We start from the raw sequence: 18,080 nt of genomic DNA on the forward strand, positions 1-18,080 counted from the left end.
TGTTAAATCAGTAGTTGCAGGAAAACAGTGTCACAGAAAGCATCTTATCTCTCAGAGTGCAGACATTCTCTGATTTCCTCTTAGGTCACACATGCTGGACGGCCACGGCGTGAACTCCTCTTACCTTGTGTGTGCGAGCCCGGCACATGACAGAGGGGTGGAGGAAGTGTGGCAGGGGCACGGCACTAAGCCTCCCGCTGCCTATAAGAGGTGGACCGACCCCAGCGTTTAGCACCGTCGGGTCCAGATTGTCCAGCCGTTTGATCCGGACGCTGAACGAACTCAACTTTTCCACTTGAGTCACTGGAGGAGGCAGATGAGGTCTGAGGCCTGAGGTGCCACGGGCGACGTCAGGCCTGTCACAGTGGATACGGAGCCACAGTTCACGTCTGGAGTGTTTGTGAAACGTATGCAGAGATATTTATTTTTTCCTTTCATACATATTCAGAGACACCGAGTCCCTTTCAATGACGTCTGCGGCGTGTTAACGTGCCTCAGAGACGGCTGTTTATCTGCAGAGCTCATCTGGCCTAGTTGGAGAGCTCCTGCCAAGGTAAGAAGACGCCTGACAAAGACCACGTGCACCATCCAACATTTGCCAGATGTTGCATTTTGTAATTACCCGCATTTGAGTATTCTATTTTCAGCCTGGATATCCACAGAAGATGTATTTATTTGTCAGTGTTTCAAATATATGTGAGTGGGCCAGATTTCCCCTGAACAAATAATCAACACACTGTTCTTCATCAATCATTAATCATACAACTTCACTAGATCTAATGAGTGGTATTAGAAACCTGCAGGTCACGGGAGGCCCGCGGGGTGAATGCAGAAGATTTTTTGCCAGAACCTCAATGGGAAAAAGAAAATCCAGCAAAATAAATAGAATTTAATGTTCATTTAACACAACTCAATGTGCAATTACTGTGAATCACACGAAATGTATTAAACCTAAATGTAGCTGATTGAATAACTCAAGAGGGGGAATTTAGAGAATCCACTCAGGGTCTGTGGAGTTCGATGCAGCGATGGATGATATTTCTGTTAAAATCTCTTTATGCATTGACTTTCAATCCGGCTGTGTGAGTGTCCTCTGCAGAGCTGACCCTGCTTTGTGCTGATATCTGTGTGTTGTCAAGTGGCACTTTGAGGCTGCCTACTTTAACTGCTTTATTTAGACCTGAGCAGCAGCAGCAGGAGGAGGAGGTGGTGGTGGTGCTGGTGGTGGCTGCTAACATCACTCTCCTGCCGGCCTTAAATGAGTCAACTCAGAGAAATGTTTGCTAGCCCACATCTTCCCCTGCGTTTTAGAGCCAAGACAATCCGTCCTTTGTATGAGATCAGTTTTATTCATTATTCCTGCACTTCCTGCCATTCCATTGTCCCGTCCGTCTCATCTCGTTCCTCTATTCATAATCTAATGTTCACGATATAAGTCTTTTTTAACTTTTTCTTTTTTAAAACACCGTCAGTTTCGTCTCGGTGCTGCCAGCGCGGAGCTTTTCCCCAGCAGCCTGTCCTATTTGAGAGGCCTCGTCGATGTGCGGTGCATCTATTTTAAGAAAATCTTTTCAGCTGACTTTCTTTCGTGATTGTGCAGAACTTCTGTTGTGAAAGAGGAAAAGCTGTCGGCTGTGGATCCAAAACATCCATCTCTGTTCATCAAACTGTCTTTGTTTCTTCTGGTTTAATAAAAGAAACACAGAAATGTAGGTAGGTTAGCTGTTCCACCATTCTCCAGTCGTTCTGCTAAGATCAGCCACACCAGCCCTCCACAGATAAATACTGAGCTTCTCAAGAAACCCCAAAAAGTAGTTATTTCCTGAAATGAAGAATTATTTAGTTTATTATTAGAAGGTCTAAATTGTTCCCTTAGAGCCTCTTAAGAACTCAGGTGTTCGAGGCCTTGTTCCACAGTAGAACACTCAATTGTCAAGTGTTGATTTGTGATGGTGACCAGAACCGGACCCATGTGGATTTATGGCAAATCTGGATACTGGCATTGGGGAGTATAACATCCGATTCCAATAAATCTGTGAAGGCTCATTGGTACATTTTTATTAGCTAACCGATGATAGGTGAGCTTTTTCAAAAATCACCTGTTACACCAACGTGTAGTGACGTGTGTTATTCCTGATACGTGTACCGCCCCCTGCAGACATCCCTCTGTCACTGTTCAACTTACAGGATGCCGAAAAGTCCCTGATCGTCCAAAATATACCAAACACTTTTTCATTACACTATTTTAACTTTATGTGTTGCCTGTATGCAACTTTAATTTGTTACCCCCAAGTGACACAAATTCCTGTGTCTCCTCCTTTACCTAATTTATCTGCAGAATAATGCAGCAGGCGCTTTTACAACTGCATAGCAGCAGCTAAAATCCCAGCTCAATAACAAAAGTTCTTTAACACATTAAATATTCACCACTCGCTGCACACAGCCGGCCTACCCAATAAGTTTCCAGAGCGCTAAACTAATTCATCAACAGAATCAAGCCCTCCTTGGCTGAAAAACACTATATCATCCCCCACTCCCGAGGATCGCAGCGGGCTACTGAGCAGTGTAAATTCAACCTGTATTCACGGCCTGATCGATGTTCTCCTCGAATAGTCTCCTCTGTGTAAACAATACAGTAAAAACCGCTTGACTCTGCAGATGGACTCTTATTCATCACCTCTAGAGTGAGACTGTGGAGGATCAGTGGGTGGGAGCGCAGTCAATATCACGCAGAGAGCAATTCAAAGCAACGCCAGGCCAAAGAATGGCGTCCGGAATCTTAAACTGTGTTGTCGAGTTAGGGAAATGTTTTTTGACAAATCTGATCTTTGGGAGTACGTGTGAGGTTCCGGCAGAGCAGCGGTGCTGAGTGGTGCTTAAAGGTCAGTGGGCCCAGGGTGCACTGAACCGCTACGTGCGCGCCACACCTTGATGCTAAATGTGCACAATGACTGGAATCAAACGTCCGGTCAGTATTGTGGATGAGACAAAACCAGCGTCAGGGGGCAGAAGGATCAAAACTGTCACAGAGCTGTCAACGTGAATATCTTCTACATAATGAGGGTAAAATATCTTTTACAGTGTAGATGTGGCAAGCACTTACTGGTGGTCGGTAAGAAAAGAAACACAACTGTGTAATTAAAGGGTAAAAGGGTTTCATAACTCTGGAAGCAATGTTATGTTTTACCATTGTGTGCTTAATATGAATACATTTTTTCATTTTTTTATTCAGCTTTGAAACCTTCGGCGAGAGTTGCACTGCACCCACGTCTCCTCCCCACACCCCCGCCATCATTAATGGTTCCATTGAAATGAAGTGAAACCTGCCTAGAAAGCGGAATTAGAAAGTCAGAGCGACAAACAGATCTGAAAGGACAAACTCAACAGGTGAACTGTGGCAGACGTGAGTCACATCCATTAACCGCACAGCACCACATCTAGGTCACTCCTATTGGAAAGATACTTGAAAGTGTAAAGGTGAACACTGATGACCCGAGGAAACATACAAACTAAAATCATAGTTTAGTTCCTTTTTTTGTTAAAATTGTCATATCACCAATTTACTTTTATTATTTATTTAATGTTAAAAACACTTTTATGGCTCAGTCAGTAATTTAGTTAGTTATATTTAGGTATTGAAAACCGCTCATTCATTCATTCATGATTTGTTTTACGATTTTATCTGAAGTTTGTTGAATTTACTGAACTAAACTATTTTATCTTTCAGTCTGTAAATTATCTGAAACAGTAACATAAATTAATATATGATTAAGAAAAACTTGAATTAATCTCAAATAAAAACTAATCTCTTTGCTCTCTCCTGAACAGGTCCTCATATTTGAAAACCGTGTTCAGTTTGAAGAGGCCGTTATATTCGCGCAAAAATGGCGCCCGCCGTCGGTGGCCCTCGAGGCTACACGCCACCCGAAGGCGGCTGGGGCTGGATGGTGGTGCTCGGGGCTTTCATATCAATCGGCTTCTCTTATGCATTCCCCAAGTCCATCACGGTCTTCTTCAAAGAGATCGAGGTGATCTTCGACGTGACCAGCAGCCAGGTGTCCTGGATCTCCTCCATCATGTTGGCCGTGATGTACGGCGGAGGTGAGCGATGACCGAAAACACAACTTGCCGAACGTGGCCCTGTTAACGTTTGACACGCGGGAGATTTATTCAGGCTGTGTCCGGTGAAGAGCCGACCCATTACTGTGAGCACTGTCACCTCTCAGCCTTGGTTTGTCCACAAAGAGACCAAAGTCGCTCAGAATTATGATGCAGCTTAAATCAAACATCTCACACTGAGATTAAACAACACTGTTTCTGCTGTTTGAAGCCGTAGCTGTCTCTGGGGCATGGGGATGGGTTTGTAGCCATGTTGTTTCCCCCTGTGCTTTTACAGTTTGGTCATATTCCTTCACTAATAAGATGAGCGGTTCTCTGGGTGATGTCACACAGGTCCGGCCGGTCCCGTGATGAGCAGGCCTCGTTCTTGAGGGAACATGGAGAGATCAAAGTTCAAAGCAGCTCCCCTCGTCCCTGCAGACGGTCCGGCTCTGAAGTCAAAACACTGCGGCTCTCTTTACCCTAATGTGTGATCAACTGGGAAAGATGATGACACAGGCAACTTTCTCTAATCTCAGGAAAGTTGCTGGAAAGTTGCCTCAGCGTACCAAACTGATTTCAAGTGGAAACTCTATAATATACCAGCATATAAAACACTTTATATCCAATCTTCTTTTTCTGGCATGAGGCTAAAATGTATTTGCAAGATCTGCAAGCAATCAAATAAAAGGAGACAGTATTTTCTTGCTAAGCCGGAATAGCTAACATTGCATATTGAATGTTTAAGATAAAGATTTATATTGTATTTTTTACTACATATTTTCTATTAAGGCAAGTTTCCACATATCTGCCGTTAAAGGAGTCGGTGCTGCTTATGCACGTAGCTGCAGGGCGACATGCAAGCAATAGAAGAGGCAGGGGCCGCTTTATCTGTGAAGCACATTTCATACACAGAGGTAGAGTCAAGGTGCTGTATGGGTAAAAACAACACAGACACACAATAACATGAAATCAAAAGGCCCATTTCAAGCAATATAAGAGAAAGAGGTAGGTGAAGAGATTAAAAGATGTAAAAGACATGAAATGGATAAACACATGTATAGAAATGTAAAAATATGTTAAAGGATTAAAATCCTTAGTTTTTTTAGTCTGAATATAAACGCTGCAATGGACAGAGGGGGGGGCGGCCTGTGCTGGATAATGACTGAAGGCTGCTTTCTGATTGACACTGTTGATTTGTCTTTCTTTTTTTTATTGTCCACTTATCCATTATCTTTTTCGCGTTTCTTGGAAAGTCTCCAGTGTATCACAGGGCCAATACACAGAGACAAAATAAGACATCAAACTCACACCTACAATCAATTTAGCATCTCCAATCAACCTGACCCGACTCTGCATGTTTTTGGACTTTGGGAGGAAGCCCACAAAAACACGACGCAGCAAGACCCCATCCGAGTTGGGGTTTGAACCAGGAAACTTCCTACTTTGCCAACCCCTGCAACACCATGCAGATATTGTGTAATATCTGTTATCAGAAGCAACACATAATGAATTTAAGCTCTTGTGGGTTTAACTTATCCGCTGTATAAGTGATATTTGCACCTCTCCTCACAAGTTCGGAGCCTCAGTCGACCCGGTGTCTCTCAATGTCCCCACGTAACTTTGCCAGTTAATGCAAATGTTGTCTTTGTACATAAATACACACTGATGAAAAGGAAGCTATGCATGATTGTTGAAAGTAAGTGACAAGTTGTTTCTCGGAGCTGTGAGTGGATGACAGCTGACGTTGTTGCTGTTTGTTCAACATTCCGAGCACACCAGCGGAAGTTCATTAACAAGTCACTGTTGCATACCTCCACACTCCTTCACTTTGGGATTCATTACAATAATATTCTACATTGGTTTGTCTCTTCCTTTTTTTTTTTTCGAATCTTCTCTCTGCAAGGCGGAAGGAAAAAATTCATTGTTGGGAGTGCGGTCTCTCTGTATTCGAATTTAAAAACCCTTTGTCTTGCAGCGTGCTGGCAAATGAGACTGGACAACCACTAAACAAAATCTGTCAGTTTCCATTTGGGTTCATTGGGTAGTGCAGGGATTTGGCAGAGAGGCAGAAGTGTCTCCTGCATGGATCCTCACACTCATTTAGGCCAGTTGTTATAAGCAGTAGATGGAGGTGGTGTTCGGTGACCTGAACCCTGCTTTGGATTTTCAGCCATTTGTTTACAAGTTATTGGGATTTTGTTGAATTGATGTTGAATCCAAGGTGCATGCATATTAATGAGTTAGTCTACTCTTGGCTGACACACACACACACACACACACACACACATACACTTGCATACTCACACCCACTGAGTTGCTTCCAATAATAATTTCAAATGTGTTTAAAGTCCATTTAGAAAGAATTCACAAACAAATCATTCCTCTGTCAATTTATATGAATCTCTGAACCAACTAAGTGATTATTTCATTACAGCTTTCATGGTTTTTCTGACAGATTGCATTATTAATGACAGGAGAACACATCTACTGCAGTGCAGCACTCACAAAAAAGCGATTGCAGGAGTTGTTTGAATGCGTTGAGCCACAGATGTGACACTAGAGCCCTCTGGTGGTTAAATATTGAACTGTGCATTGATAATGGAATAGATGTCAGCATCTCTCAGTTTTAATATACATGTTTTTTTGTTTTTTTTCTGTTAAGGTCCCATCAGCAGCATCCTGGTGAATAAATATGGGAGTCGTCCTGTTATGATGGCCGGAGGATGTCTGTCTGGTTTGGGCCTCGTTGCTGCCTCGTTCTGCAATTCCGTTGAAGAACTGTACTTTTGTATTGGAGTAGTGGGAGGTACCTATTTTCAGTTATTCTATTTTTTTATATTTAGTCATGACTCACCCATTTTCTTGCCTGCGCACCGTTGCCCTCTTGTGCTCTTGAAAAATAACAGCACACACACACACACACACAAAAAAAATGTTTAATTTAAGCTCATATATTTAACATTAATCATTTTAAATCTTTAGGTTTGGGTTTGGCCTTCAACCTAAACCCAGCCCTCACCATGATTGGAAAATACTTCTACAAGAAGCGTCCTATTGCTAATGGCATTGCGATGGCTGGCAGTCCTGTGTTCCTCTCCACCCTGGCTCCTCTGAACACGTGGTTCTTCGACCGGTTCGGCTGGAGAGGAAGTTTCCTGATCCTCGGCGGCCTGCTCTTCAACTGCTGCGTGGCCGGGTCCCTCATGCGGCCAATCGGACCCAAACCCAAATCAGTGGAGGAGTCCACAGAGAGTAAGACGGTGATCCAGACCATCAACAGCTTCATTGACCTCTCTCTGTTCAAGCACCGTGGGTTTTTGCTCTATATCCTGGGCAACATCATCATGTTCTTCGGCCTCTTTACTCCTCTGGTGTTCCTCAGCAACTTTGCCAAGAGTAAAGAGATCCCAAAAGAAAAAGCAGCCTTCTTATTGTCTGTGCTGGCCTTTGTCGACATGGTCGCCCGGCCCTCAATGGGCATGGTAGCAAACACCAAATGGGTGCGGCCCAGGATACAGTACTTCTTTGCTGCCTCTGTGCTGTACAACGGTGTGTGCCACGTCCTAGCTCCCATGTCAGTGGACTACACAGGCTTTGTCATTTACGCCATCTTCTTTGGGTTTGCGTTTGGCTGGCTGAGCTCAGTGCTTTTTGAGACCTTGATGGACCTGGTGGGAGCTCAGCGTTTCTCCAGCGCTGTCGGCCTGGTCACTATTGTGGAGTGTGGACCAGTGTTGCTGGGCCCCCCTTTGCTTGGTATGTACATCAACCAATTTATGAAGATGAGACACATTGTAATGAAATCACGTGTGTGATGTTCGGCACCGTGGAATGAAACCTGACTCTTCTTGTCCTCACAGGAAGGTTCAAAGACATCTATCATGATTACAAGTACACGTACCAGGGCTGCGGGATCATCCTCATCGTCTCCAGCGCCTTCCTGTTTGCGGGGATGGGACTCAACTACCGGCTGCTGGACAAAGAGAAAAGAGAGGAGGAGAAGAGGGCCCGGGGGGGAGGTGGAGAGCAGGAGTCCAACAGGGACAATGCCGCCAAGGAAGTGGCGGACGCCAGGAAGACAGACGACACCGTCTAATCTTCTGCACCACGTTAGGTTACAGTGTCACCAAATTAATTTTGTCTGTGAGATGTATATCATATATCATATTCATTAAAACAGATGCTTATGTGAAGCAGCACAGAGAAACAATGTTCTGTTTCATAATGCATTGTATTTGAGGACCACCAAAGAAATCATTGCTTCATTTGCAAAACCATGTAAAATATTTACACACCTATTAAAGCCCTTTAAACTTTTATAAAACAATTCACATATAATACCTCTGATATTCTTCTATGGACTGGTATAATGGGTTTGGTAGACTATTACATTTTACTTTGCCTTTAATGTCACTATAATATATTAATAGTGATTTTTTTTGTATCTCAGATTGTATCACTCTAAATTTACTGCAACATATTATAGTAGTTAGTTTAGTATATTAATAATTGAAAAAATTACCGTCTGATAATCAACGTTTTTTGTACCATTAAGGAACATTTACAGAGCAGGGTTTATTTTGTAAAAGAGACTTTAAACATATATAAAAGAGTATTATTAAAGTATTCACCTCCCTCTTTGCTTTCAAACTCATTTAAAGACATTTTTGTGTTTACAAAGCCCTGGTCGCAAACCATTTTTTGAAGGTTTTAAATACCATCGGTTCCACAATATTCTATATTCCACAAATGTATTCATGTAATCTCAGTTCCTCCTATAAACTTGGTTCATGTCAATTTAACACGTTTCTGAAAATTCAATAAACTGTCAATTGACAAGAATAAAAACATGTCCACTGTACTCTCAGTTTATGTTCTTATTATATTATAAGGATACTTTTAGACAAGTAGCAGTAGCTGTAATCTGAAGTAAACTAGACCTGTTATTCATGCTTGACTATTCTGTACAAAACTGCTTTTTCATTTGTGCTTTCACCTGCAGAGAAATGTTCCAAAAATTATAGTGAATTTCAGGACATAGAGAGTTTCACAAGTTTTCATTTAATTCATTCTGCATAACTCATGTTCTAATTTATTCAAGGCTTGATTGATCAGTTTCTACCTGAATGACCTGTCTCCCACTTCTCTTCTGAACGTACGATTCCCTCAATGAACCTGAGAACCTCACTGAATCCTCTGCTGATGGTCTAAAAGTCTTGGCCTGGCCTGGCTGAGGCAAATGCAATATTTTGTACTTCTATTTGTCCCATAGGTCTTATTAAATGATGTGTTTAGGGTAGCATAGCCCACATATTTCATCACAGTGACCAGAGTCTCAGCTCTTAAAATCTGGGCATGAGGCTTTTTGATGGACAGCTGCTTATTATGTGGCCCACTGGTCTGCTATTGGACAAACAGACAATTTCTTGGTCAATGTGTATCTGGGTTGAAATGTACTGTATATGCCATCCCACTTAAAAACGTTATTATATATATATATATATATATATATATATTATTATTATTTCAAGCAGGGGTGGAAGAACTACCATATTTTGCTTTGGTAAAATAGCAAAAATAACCATAACACAAATAATGGTCGTGCTTTTAAAGTTTAACTGAAGTAAAAGAACAAAATAATAGTATGAAAGTTCAATTAAAATAAAAGTAACTTCATGTTGCAGAACGGCCTATTATATATTTTATTATGGATCATTTATTAACCAGGTTAGTGCCATTGAGATTAATAAATCTCTTTTTACAAAGGAAGAATTGCAGCAACACAGTTTCAACAGTAACAAGTTGTTTATTAACATTAGTTTCATGTTGTATTTGTCACGTGTACACCGACACAGGGTCAACACTACAATGAAGGTGTTGGACAAGAAGAAACAGCTCAACTCAGCAGTGCAGTAATTAAATTAAAAGCAAAGAAGAAAGAGCATAATACAAAAAAGTCTAAGTGCAACACAATCAAATATATAAATTAAAGTAGATACAAATTAATTATCTCCCACAATAACAATACACATAAGGCAAACAGTACATAACGCCTAATGTTTACTAATGTGCTTGAACAAATGACATACGCTACTTTCCACCTCTGTATGAGTATTTGAATGGCATCTTCTGTGTTTTGTAACTAATACAAATCATTATTATGAAAATAATTTTATCCCTAATCCCTCCCATGTGAGTGTGAGTGTAACTTTATAATGCGGGCTATATACCCTGTCCGATAACGGACGCATGAACCGTGTCGACCGTTACAACAGAACGAGCCGAGCTCTCATTAACGCACGAGCTCGCGTCGCTCACCTGGACTACGTCACCGTCACCATTGTAACGGTTAACCGCAGTCTAACGGGTAACTGCTGTTTAACGGTTAACGTCTGTCCCATCCTCCCGTTTCTCTACCGGTAAAACCTCCCGGTTCACGTCCACGGCTGGTCCCGCTGTTGTTTACCGGGAGAATAACGTCGCCTCAGCCGAAGCCCGGTGTTTAAATTCATCCGTCTGTGGTTTTATCTTTGTTTTATTGGGAGTTTGTGAAGTTAGCTAACGTGCTAGCTCCGCATGCTACATCCCGGTACATTAGCCTGCTAAACCGAATTAGCATTAGCAAGTTGAACACCAGTCAGGTGAGTGGGTGAAATCAAATCCTGTCCGTGCTTTCTGACATTATCGTTACATTTATTATATCCACTATGTTTTTCTTTGGATAGAGAGTTAGCCATGCTAGCTTTAAAGCTAATTCAACTACTGAAGTGCTACAAATTAGCTTCTCTACAGTTAAGATACGTGTCTTCACTATTTGATTTTGATTTTAAACTTGTTGTCAATCTTGCTGCACAACATTTATTAAACAGATGTTGCTACCTTGTGAAGATTTGACATTACAACGTATTTGAAGCTTATAAAAAACATAAACTTCCTCTCATCAATTAACTAATGACTTTTTAACCTTCAATACAAAGAAAAATGGAGATTAGTTTGGAGTTTGAATCACACACAAACTTCTAATAGAATATGTTTATTAGGTTGTATTCATATTTACATTGTGTGTTATGGATTTGCACACTCCCTCCAGCTCTGCTAACTACTATGTGTTACTGTGTGGTGCTTTCAGGATGGAGCGAGACCGAGCTTTTAACTTCAAACTGCTGGTGCCGCCCCGGGTGAGCGCCGGACAGGTGTCCGCTGTGAGACCTCAGGAGGCTGTGGACAAGTGCGGGGATTTCATGAATACATTACAGCAGGTGAGCTGAAAGATTCTTTACACTTGTGAGTGGAAGGCTTTCATGTATGGAGTCAGCTTAACGTAAAAGAGGGGACTAATATATCTATAATTTTTGTTTTTTCCTCTAGGATTACAGTACCTACTTTGACAAAGGGCAAAAGATGGCTTTTCCTGATACTAGTATGGTTACACCAACTAAACCCACCAGACAAGGTGTTACACAACACTGTAAATATAATTTCAACGCAATTAACTGGTTATTGTTCATGTTGTAAATTCGTTAATTTCTCTCCTCAAAAGACTTTTACAAGATGAAAGTTGTGCCACCGATGGAAAAAGATGAGGTAATATTTCCATTGTATGTGGGAAAGATAAATATGAGGAGAAATATGTACTTGGCTACTACAACAGTTTAATTCTACAGTACCTCATTTTACCTCCCATCATTGTGATTGTAACCCAGGATAAGAGTAAACCTGGACAGCTCTATACCAAGCTGCTTGATGAAGTTGATAAAATCAAGGACTGGAAGGTCAAAGTGGATTCTGACACAGTGCAGAAGGAAAGAAGACTCCAAGAAAACAAAAGAACAATAGAAACTCAGCGCAAGGCCATTCAGGACTTACAGGTGTGTGTCTTTCTCTCATACGTGCAGATCTTTTTAACAGCATATTAAAACCCCTTTTGAAATATGTATGGTGTTATCTGTTGTGTGTGTCCTGTTTTTTTACAGTTTGGAAATGAAAGTCTCAGTTTAAAGCTGGAGGAGCAGATCGGTGAAAATGAGGATTTGAGGAACAAGTATGGGTTTTGATATATGTGACAGCCAGATTTTTAAATATGTATGAAAATATAATTAATTTAGTGTTTTATTCATAACAAATTCATGTTAAATGCAGAAACAACGCAACCAGGAACCTGTGTAACATACTGAAGGACACTTTTCAGCGGTCAACTGAGAAAATGCATCTCTGTAAGTAAAAAGAGCCGCCTATATACATGTCTGACATATTGCTAAGGTGCAGAAAATACTGACATTTTATACCAACATTTATATTTTGTAGTTGAATCTGAAAGAGAAGAAACTCATCAGCTCTTTCTGGAAAACAGCGAAAGTGTTCAGGTAAAACGCATCTATATTTGTCATGATAAAGTATTTATATAAAGGATTATTTGTTGGAAATGAGCTAGTAAAGCGGTTGGTTAAGAGGTTTGCCGGCCAGTTTGCAAGTAATGTTTTCTTTTTCTGTAGAAACTGATCGGAGTATTCGAAAACCTCTGCATCCGAGTAGAAGCTGATCAACAAGAATTGCACAAAGGTATGATTTTCATCGCAGTAAACCACAATCCTAAAACATTTGAGTTCTTAAAATTTATTATAATTTAATCCTAAAATAACATCGAAGACTAAATCTTTATAATAATTGTATCTTCTCCCAGTGAAAGAAGGCTTGCTGCAGTTTAAAGAACTCAAAGAGAAATATTGTCAAGAATACAACATGAAGGAGGAAGAGGTTTGTGAAAAAAAGAGATTAATATTTTTATATATATTATATTTTGGAACTGGACAACAAACTTTGAAACAAGACTTGAATGATGATGTTGCATTGACAGGTTGCAGAGCTTCAAACACAACTTAAGAATAAGGAAAATGGACTACAAAAAATCCTGCTTGACCTGAAGGAAGCCCAGCAGCAGGGCAAACAACTTCAGGAGGCCACAAGTAAGATCATGATTAGATAAGATAAGGTTTTTGTAGCTGGTGACAATTTTGTGTGCAGTGTCTCAGAACCATTGTTTAACTGCTTATTAAAATGACAAAATCCACTGAACAACACCTGAATTCCACTGCTCTTTTAAGTCAAGTTCAGTTTAGAGGATTATTAGTAATTATGTCATATCCAGTAATTAATGCTCTTACAGATCAACAAAATGAACTTCTGCAAAGCTCAGCAGCCGAACTGAAATCTCTTCTTCAAAAGCTGCAAACAGCCGAGCATCAGCGTGAAGAAACTCAGGTGAGTAGGTTGAGATTGTTGTGATTCTCAGAGGAACTTAGCTCTGTTCTGCTGTGTTCTGTCTGCGTTTATTGACACATTATTACTCTCTAAAAGAAAAATCACGAAGCCACTGCTGCAGCGCTGAAACAGAGTAAAGACGAATGTGCTCAGATCATCCAAAGCAAAGACTTAAGCTTGCAGGAGCTGGAGACTGTTAAAATGCAACAAGCTGAGAAGCTGGAGCAGATTCAGACAACAGTTGAAGAGCTACAGAGTTCATTGGCCTTAGAGATGTGGAGGTATGTTAACTTCTGAAAACTTCATATTTTTTGGACAAAATACAGTTTTTACTTGTATCATTAAATTCTTTGTTTTTGACTCATTTTCAAGGGCTCAAGAGCTGGAGGAGAAACTCACGGCAAACAACGAGGAACTAGAGAAAAGGAGTGTGGTTTCACGTATGTCCCACTGTGTGAAATAGGTGTTTTATGTGATGCTCTGTCCAGCTGAACAAAACACTAACCCTAACCCTTTTCTTACTCAACAGGAGAGTGCAAAGAGCAGAATGCTGAGAAAGACGGGCAGATCCAAATCCTCGAAAATGAACTGGTAAAGAGTCTATTGAGGAAGTGTCTCTACCCTTTATTCATTTGCAATCTAAACATTGCTGAAAAGACAAAATGTATATTGTTGTTCCTAGGACATAAAATTAAAGTCCATTGAGTCCATGAAGAATAAGGTAAACGTAACTGAAGTCAGAGTGGTGGAACTGTCTGCTGAGCTTTCAAAGAAAACTGAAGAAGTCCAGCTATTTAAGGTGAAATAAAAAACTTTATCACAGAAAAAAAAAAGTTTATTCAACTGCCTGATGTAGATTCCTTACAGATACCTTAATTTAATGTACATATATGACCTTCATTGCTGTAGAATGAATTGGAGATGGCCTCTGCTGAAAACCATATACTGAAGAAGGCTTGTCAAGCTGCTGAAAAAGCACAAGAAGATTTAAAAAGGAAATCCACTGTGACTGAGGTTTTTATTCAGTTTTCATTTTCTTGCTCCGCTTTTGGGAAATTTGTTTTTATCATAAAAAAGTGTCTGTGATATTTAGTGTGTTTTTCTAATACCCTCAGCTCAAAGTGCAGGAGCTTGAGGGGCATTTGTTTACTGAGAAGAAGAAAAATAAAGACGAGACCGAGCAACTGAGGAAAGAAGCCACAAACCACAAGTGAGTTCATAACATCCAGCCAGTCCATAAGGTCAGCTCATAGAATATTAAATTAAACTGTCTAATGTTTATCTTATGTCATTTTAAAGAGCAAAGTATGAAGAGCTGGTATCTAACTTTGATGAGCTTCAGTCTGAGAAGATGTTCATTCAGCAGCAGTTTGAGTGTGGATCGTCTAATGCGAAAGCTATTGAGGCAAGTCTTCATTAATTATCCATTCAAATATGATTTTCTTGAGTCCATTATTATGTGTAGATGTTTGGGTTTATTGTTGGATTGTTTTATTTATTTGTTACTTATAACTTCTGATTGATCAGGAGAGTGAGGAGAAGGCTGCAAAGCTCACAAAGGAAATTCAAAGACTCGAAGAAGAAAACATATCTTTACAGTGAGTTCACAGGTTAGAAACAAAAGTATTTTTTGAGCATGTGTAATTTTGAAGATAACAAATTCCATCTTTTGTTAAATAGCGAGGAGGTAAAGTCTGTTAATACCAGATTCCAAAGGAAATGTCAAGAAACTGAGACACTGCAGAAGAAAATTGAAGAAAACGTAAGAATGTTAACTAGAATAAGCATCAATACACAAACTAAAACAAAGTACTAAACAATGATTTTTGCTTTTTGTGTTTAGTGTGAACTTCTGCAGGACGAAGTTGGAGAAAAAGAAAAACTGATCAAAACTGTGGAAGCAAAGGTGATTTAAAAATACTGAAAATGTTTAAATGTTTTTATTATTTTTGAACTTTTCAGGAACCAACAAGAAATATTTTGTTTTTCAGTTGTTCAATATCCAGAGAAAGATTGAAGTTAAACAAAAAGCCCAGGAGGAATACCAGAAAGAGGTTTGTGATAAATGTCAATCTGTAGATATATAGCCCTTGATAACAGTTTCATGTTTATTTAGCTTTACAGTTTGTATCTGTACACTTGTATCTTTCAGAATAAAATGCTTAAGAAACAAATTGCAAAGGAGATCACAAAATCAAGTCAGCTCGAAAATGTGGTATGGTTATGTTTTTAATTTTACAGTTTGTAATATTCATTTCGAAGATTTTAATGAACATTGCTTGGTTAAATTTACGTGCATACTTTTGTCTTTAGATCAGTGATCTTCAGGATGAGTGCCTTAGCCTGAAAAAACAGAACGAAGTTGACCAACAGGAGTTGCTCAAGGATCTTGAGAATAAATCAACCTTCACGGCAGAGCTTGAGAATGAGGTTAGTTGAATAATGTGAAGTTATGTGCCACATTTGTAGCTGCTTAGAATAAACAAAGAAGAATAAGGGCATCTTGTCTTACAGGTACAGAAGCTCAAAGTAACAGCAGCAGAGGCTGCCAAGAACAAAGAGGAAGCAGAACTCAAGTGTCAACAGAAGATAGCAGATATGGTCGTTCTAATGGAGAAACATAAGGTAAAGCTATCATGTGACGTATTGTGTCTGAAAAAAGGTTCCTGACTGTCAGTTCCAAACAAGCGACTTGTCTTCATTAGAGCCAGTACGAGCGCATGGTTGAAGAAAAGGATGAAGAGCTCGAGGACAACAAGAAGAGGGAGTCGGGGGCTGTTGCCCAATCGAAATCCCTGGTATCAAGTAAAACACTCACATTTATATATGTCACAATTTGATAATTTATCAGTTGTATCCTAATATTTTTCAAAATTAATTTCTTAAATAAGGAGTTGGATCTCTTGAAGCTTCAGACTGAAAAAGATGCACTCAAGAAGGAGCTGAAGACAGAAATAGCAAAGAGGGTATGACTTGGTTTGAATCAATTTCATTTTTTTTTTTTGTGAAAAGATAATGTTTTTGAGAAGCACTTTATCTTGCCATCAGGAAAACCTACAGAAGGAGCTCATTGATCTGAAGACAGAAATGTCATCAATGAAATTCACTCCGCTGTCAGAAGCAATGACCAAGCAGGTAGAGATTTTGTCCAACTGCAAATATGCTACTGAGGATGTTTGTTTGTCATCACTTAACCAACCAAGTTATGATAAAAATTCTAGCCACCTGCTTCAAACCGTAAACAAGATGGATGTTCAGAGACTCCAAAGGAAAGTGCTTCAAAGAGACACGTGTTCGACTTCTCCAGTACCAGGAGAACTCCCTCATACAGCAGAGACCATAGAAGTGCTGCCGTCCTGAAGAGCGTGGTGAGCTTACTGAAACGCTTGTCTCCTTTCAGGTATATTCTTTAATGTTGACATGATTTGGAAAACAACTCAGGTAATTTGTATTCATAAGCAGCTGTGACTGAGATTTTACCTGGCATGGTCGGGCTCTGAAAACATTTCAGTTAAATACTGTGTATTTTTGACTCACCTGTTAGTCATAATCATTCCATCATCACAATCAATGTTTTCTGTTTTCAAGGAACCTGACACTGAATCTCTCAGATCCTCATTCGGAACCACACCAAAGAAAAAGGTAGACACCAGTTGAATATCTGTCTAGTAATTTCCAGAAATATTCGTCAATCAATATGTGGATGTAGCTCGAAAACTATTCATTGTATCGGCTTCAAACTTGGAATGCATACTATTAGGGCCCAAAGAAGTATAGTCTTGAATTTGGAGTTATTTGGACTCATGATACATCCAATTAGGGCTGGGCAATTTGACTTCAAATCAATATCACAATTATTTCAAACTTTTACTTCAATTACGATTTATTAACAAGCTCTTTGTGCAGCAGCGATGGATTAATAAAGTAAATAGAGTGATTTAGTTTAATCTTTATCTGTCTATTTAAGAATACTATACATGATATTTCAAATTGATACTGATTTTGCATCGTAGGACTTTCACATGGACGACTCGAAACCCTCTAAGACTATGACCTACAAGGTTGGCGGAGCATCAAAGATCAAAGTAATATATTGTATTATTCTGACATTTTCCAAAATGAATAAAAATGTCAGTGACCTTTGCTGACATTTACTCTGTGAATTCCCTTACAGTCCTACAGAATAAGAACGCCACCTTCTGATGAAAAAGCAGCACGCTGGAAGAAGACTACCATCGAGCTCGACCCTAAGTCTGACAGCTCTGATCATAATGATCTTCTGGTGCGTGTTTTTTTTATCATTTACAGAATCTTTCCATTAATGTATGAATTAATATTGGATTATCTGTGCAGGATCACCATAAGAGCTTCTTTGCCCTGTTTCTGTTGTTTTCTCTTTAACAGACGTTTGCAAACGAATCAGCAACTGTTTTTTCTGCTTCACACTGCAAACTCGAAACCTTCAAAAAGGTAACACATTACTTATTGGTGTAGTGCTACTTAAAAATTATATTTATGCATGAAAAACATAAATAAGAACTCTATTTTTTTATCTGAACACTTGATACAGAGCCCCGTCACTCATAAGTCACCAGGGAACTTCCTGAAATTGGCTGCAATGAAGAGAATGAGAGATGCTGGTTGGACCGCAGTGACCAGCTGTGACAAGAAGAAGAAGAAGAACAGCGAGAAGATCTTTGCATAAGTACACAAGTTACATG

At 39.8% G+C, this 18,080-nt stretch overlaps 2 protein-coding genes across 4 annotated transcripts; both read left to right on the forward strand.

The window, feature by feature from the left end:
- The first annotated feature begins 228 nt into the window (after window positions 1-228).
- Window positions 229-8,540, forward strand: slc16a1a (solute carrier family 16 member 1a). Of its 3 annotated transcripts, none has more exons than XM_062406573.1 (6): window positions 229-553; window positions 3,233-3,403; window positions 3,829-4,101; window positions 6,764-6,907; window positions 7,084-7,857; window positions 7,962-8,540. In XM_062406573.1, exons 3-6 carry the CDS (start codon window positions 3,885-3,887, stop codon window positions 8,195-8,197), a joined length of 1,371 nt encoding a protein of 456 aa, XP_062262557.1. In that variant the 5' UTR covers window positions 229-553; window positions 3,233-3,403; window positions 3,829-3,884; the 3' UTR covers window positions 8,198-8,540. The 3 variants fall into 3 exon arrangements, with proteins under 3 accessions (XP_062262557.1, XP_062262565.1, XP_062262571.1); XM_062406581.1 differs by having other exon boundaries at window positions 3,233-3,387; XM_062406587.1 differs by lacking the exons at window positions 229-553; window positions 3,233-3,403 and having other exon boundaries at window positions 3,961-4,101; window positions 4,453-6,907; window positions 7,962-8,537.
- Window positions 8,541-11,221: 2,681 nt separating this feature from the next.
- Window positions 11,222-18,064, forward strand: sycp1 (synaptonemal complex protein 1). Its single transcript, XM_062406651.1, has 35 exons — window positions 11,222-11,360; window positions 11,470-11,554; window positions 11,642-11,685; window positions 11,805-11,969; window positions 12,075-12,142; window positions 12,241-12,314; window positions 12,406-12,464; window positions 12,594-12,660; window positions 12,782-12,855; window positions 12,956-13,064; window positions 13,265-13,359; window positions 13,456-13,640; window positions 13,732-13,799; window positions 13,889-13,950; window positions 14,042-14,158; window positions 14,269-14,373; window positions 14,475-14,569; window positions 14,659-14,768; window positions 14,825-14,832; window positions 14,887-14,957; window positions 15,040-15,121; window positions 15,203-15,265; window positions 15,351-15,413; window positions 15,512-15,574; window positions 15,673-15,789; window positions 15,874-15,984; window positions 16,065-16,157; window positions 16,251-16,325; window positions 16,408-16,494; window positions 16,581-16,727; window positions 16,948-17,001; window positions 17,373-17,444; window positions 17,534-17,641; window positions 17,764-17,829; window positions 17,930-18,064. Exons 1-35 carry the CDS (start codon window positions 11,232-11,234, stop codon window positions 18,062-18,064), a joined length of 3,126 nt encoding a protein of 1,041 aa, XP_062262635.1. The 5' UTR covers window positions 11,222-11,231.
- Window positions 18,065-18,080: the final 16 nt, after the last annotated feature.

Source organism: Platichthys flesus, chromosome 2 (assembly GCF_949316205.1).
Source record: "Platichthys flesus chromosome 2, fPlaFle2.1, whole genome shotgun sequence".
NCBI lineage: Eukaryota > Metazoa > Chordata > Actinopteri > Pleuronectiformes > Pleuronectidae > Platichthys > Platichthys flesus.

Bases quoted from the DNA above. Each gene is read 5' to 3' on its own strand.
- slc16a1a (XM_062406573.1), top strand. From the start codon at position 3,885: ATGGCGCCCGCCGTCGGTGGCCCTCGAGGCTACACGCCACCCGAAGGC. The intron at 6,908-7,083 runs GTACCTATTTTC...TTAAATCTTTAG, and splicing joins TTGTATTGGAGTAGTGGGAG to GTTTGGGTTTGGCCTTCAAC. The intron at 7,858-7,961 runs GTATGTACATCA...TTGTCCTCACAG, and splicing joins GCTGGGCCCCCCTTTGCTTG to GAAGGTTCAAAGACATCTAT.
- sycp1 (XM_062406651.1), top strand. From the start codon at position 11,232: ATGGAGCGAGACCGAGCTTTTAACTTCAAACTGCTGGTGCCGCCCCGG. The intron at 11,361-11,469 runs GTGAGCTGAAAG...TTTTTCCTCTAG, and splicing joins TCATGAATACATTACAGCAG to GATTACAGTACCTACTTTGA. The intron at 17,445-17,533 runs GTAATATATTGT...ATTCCCTTACAG, and splicing joins GCGGAGCATCAAAGATCAAA to TCCTACAGAATAAGAACGCC.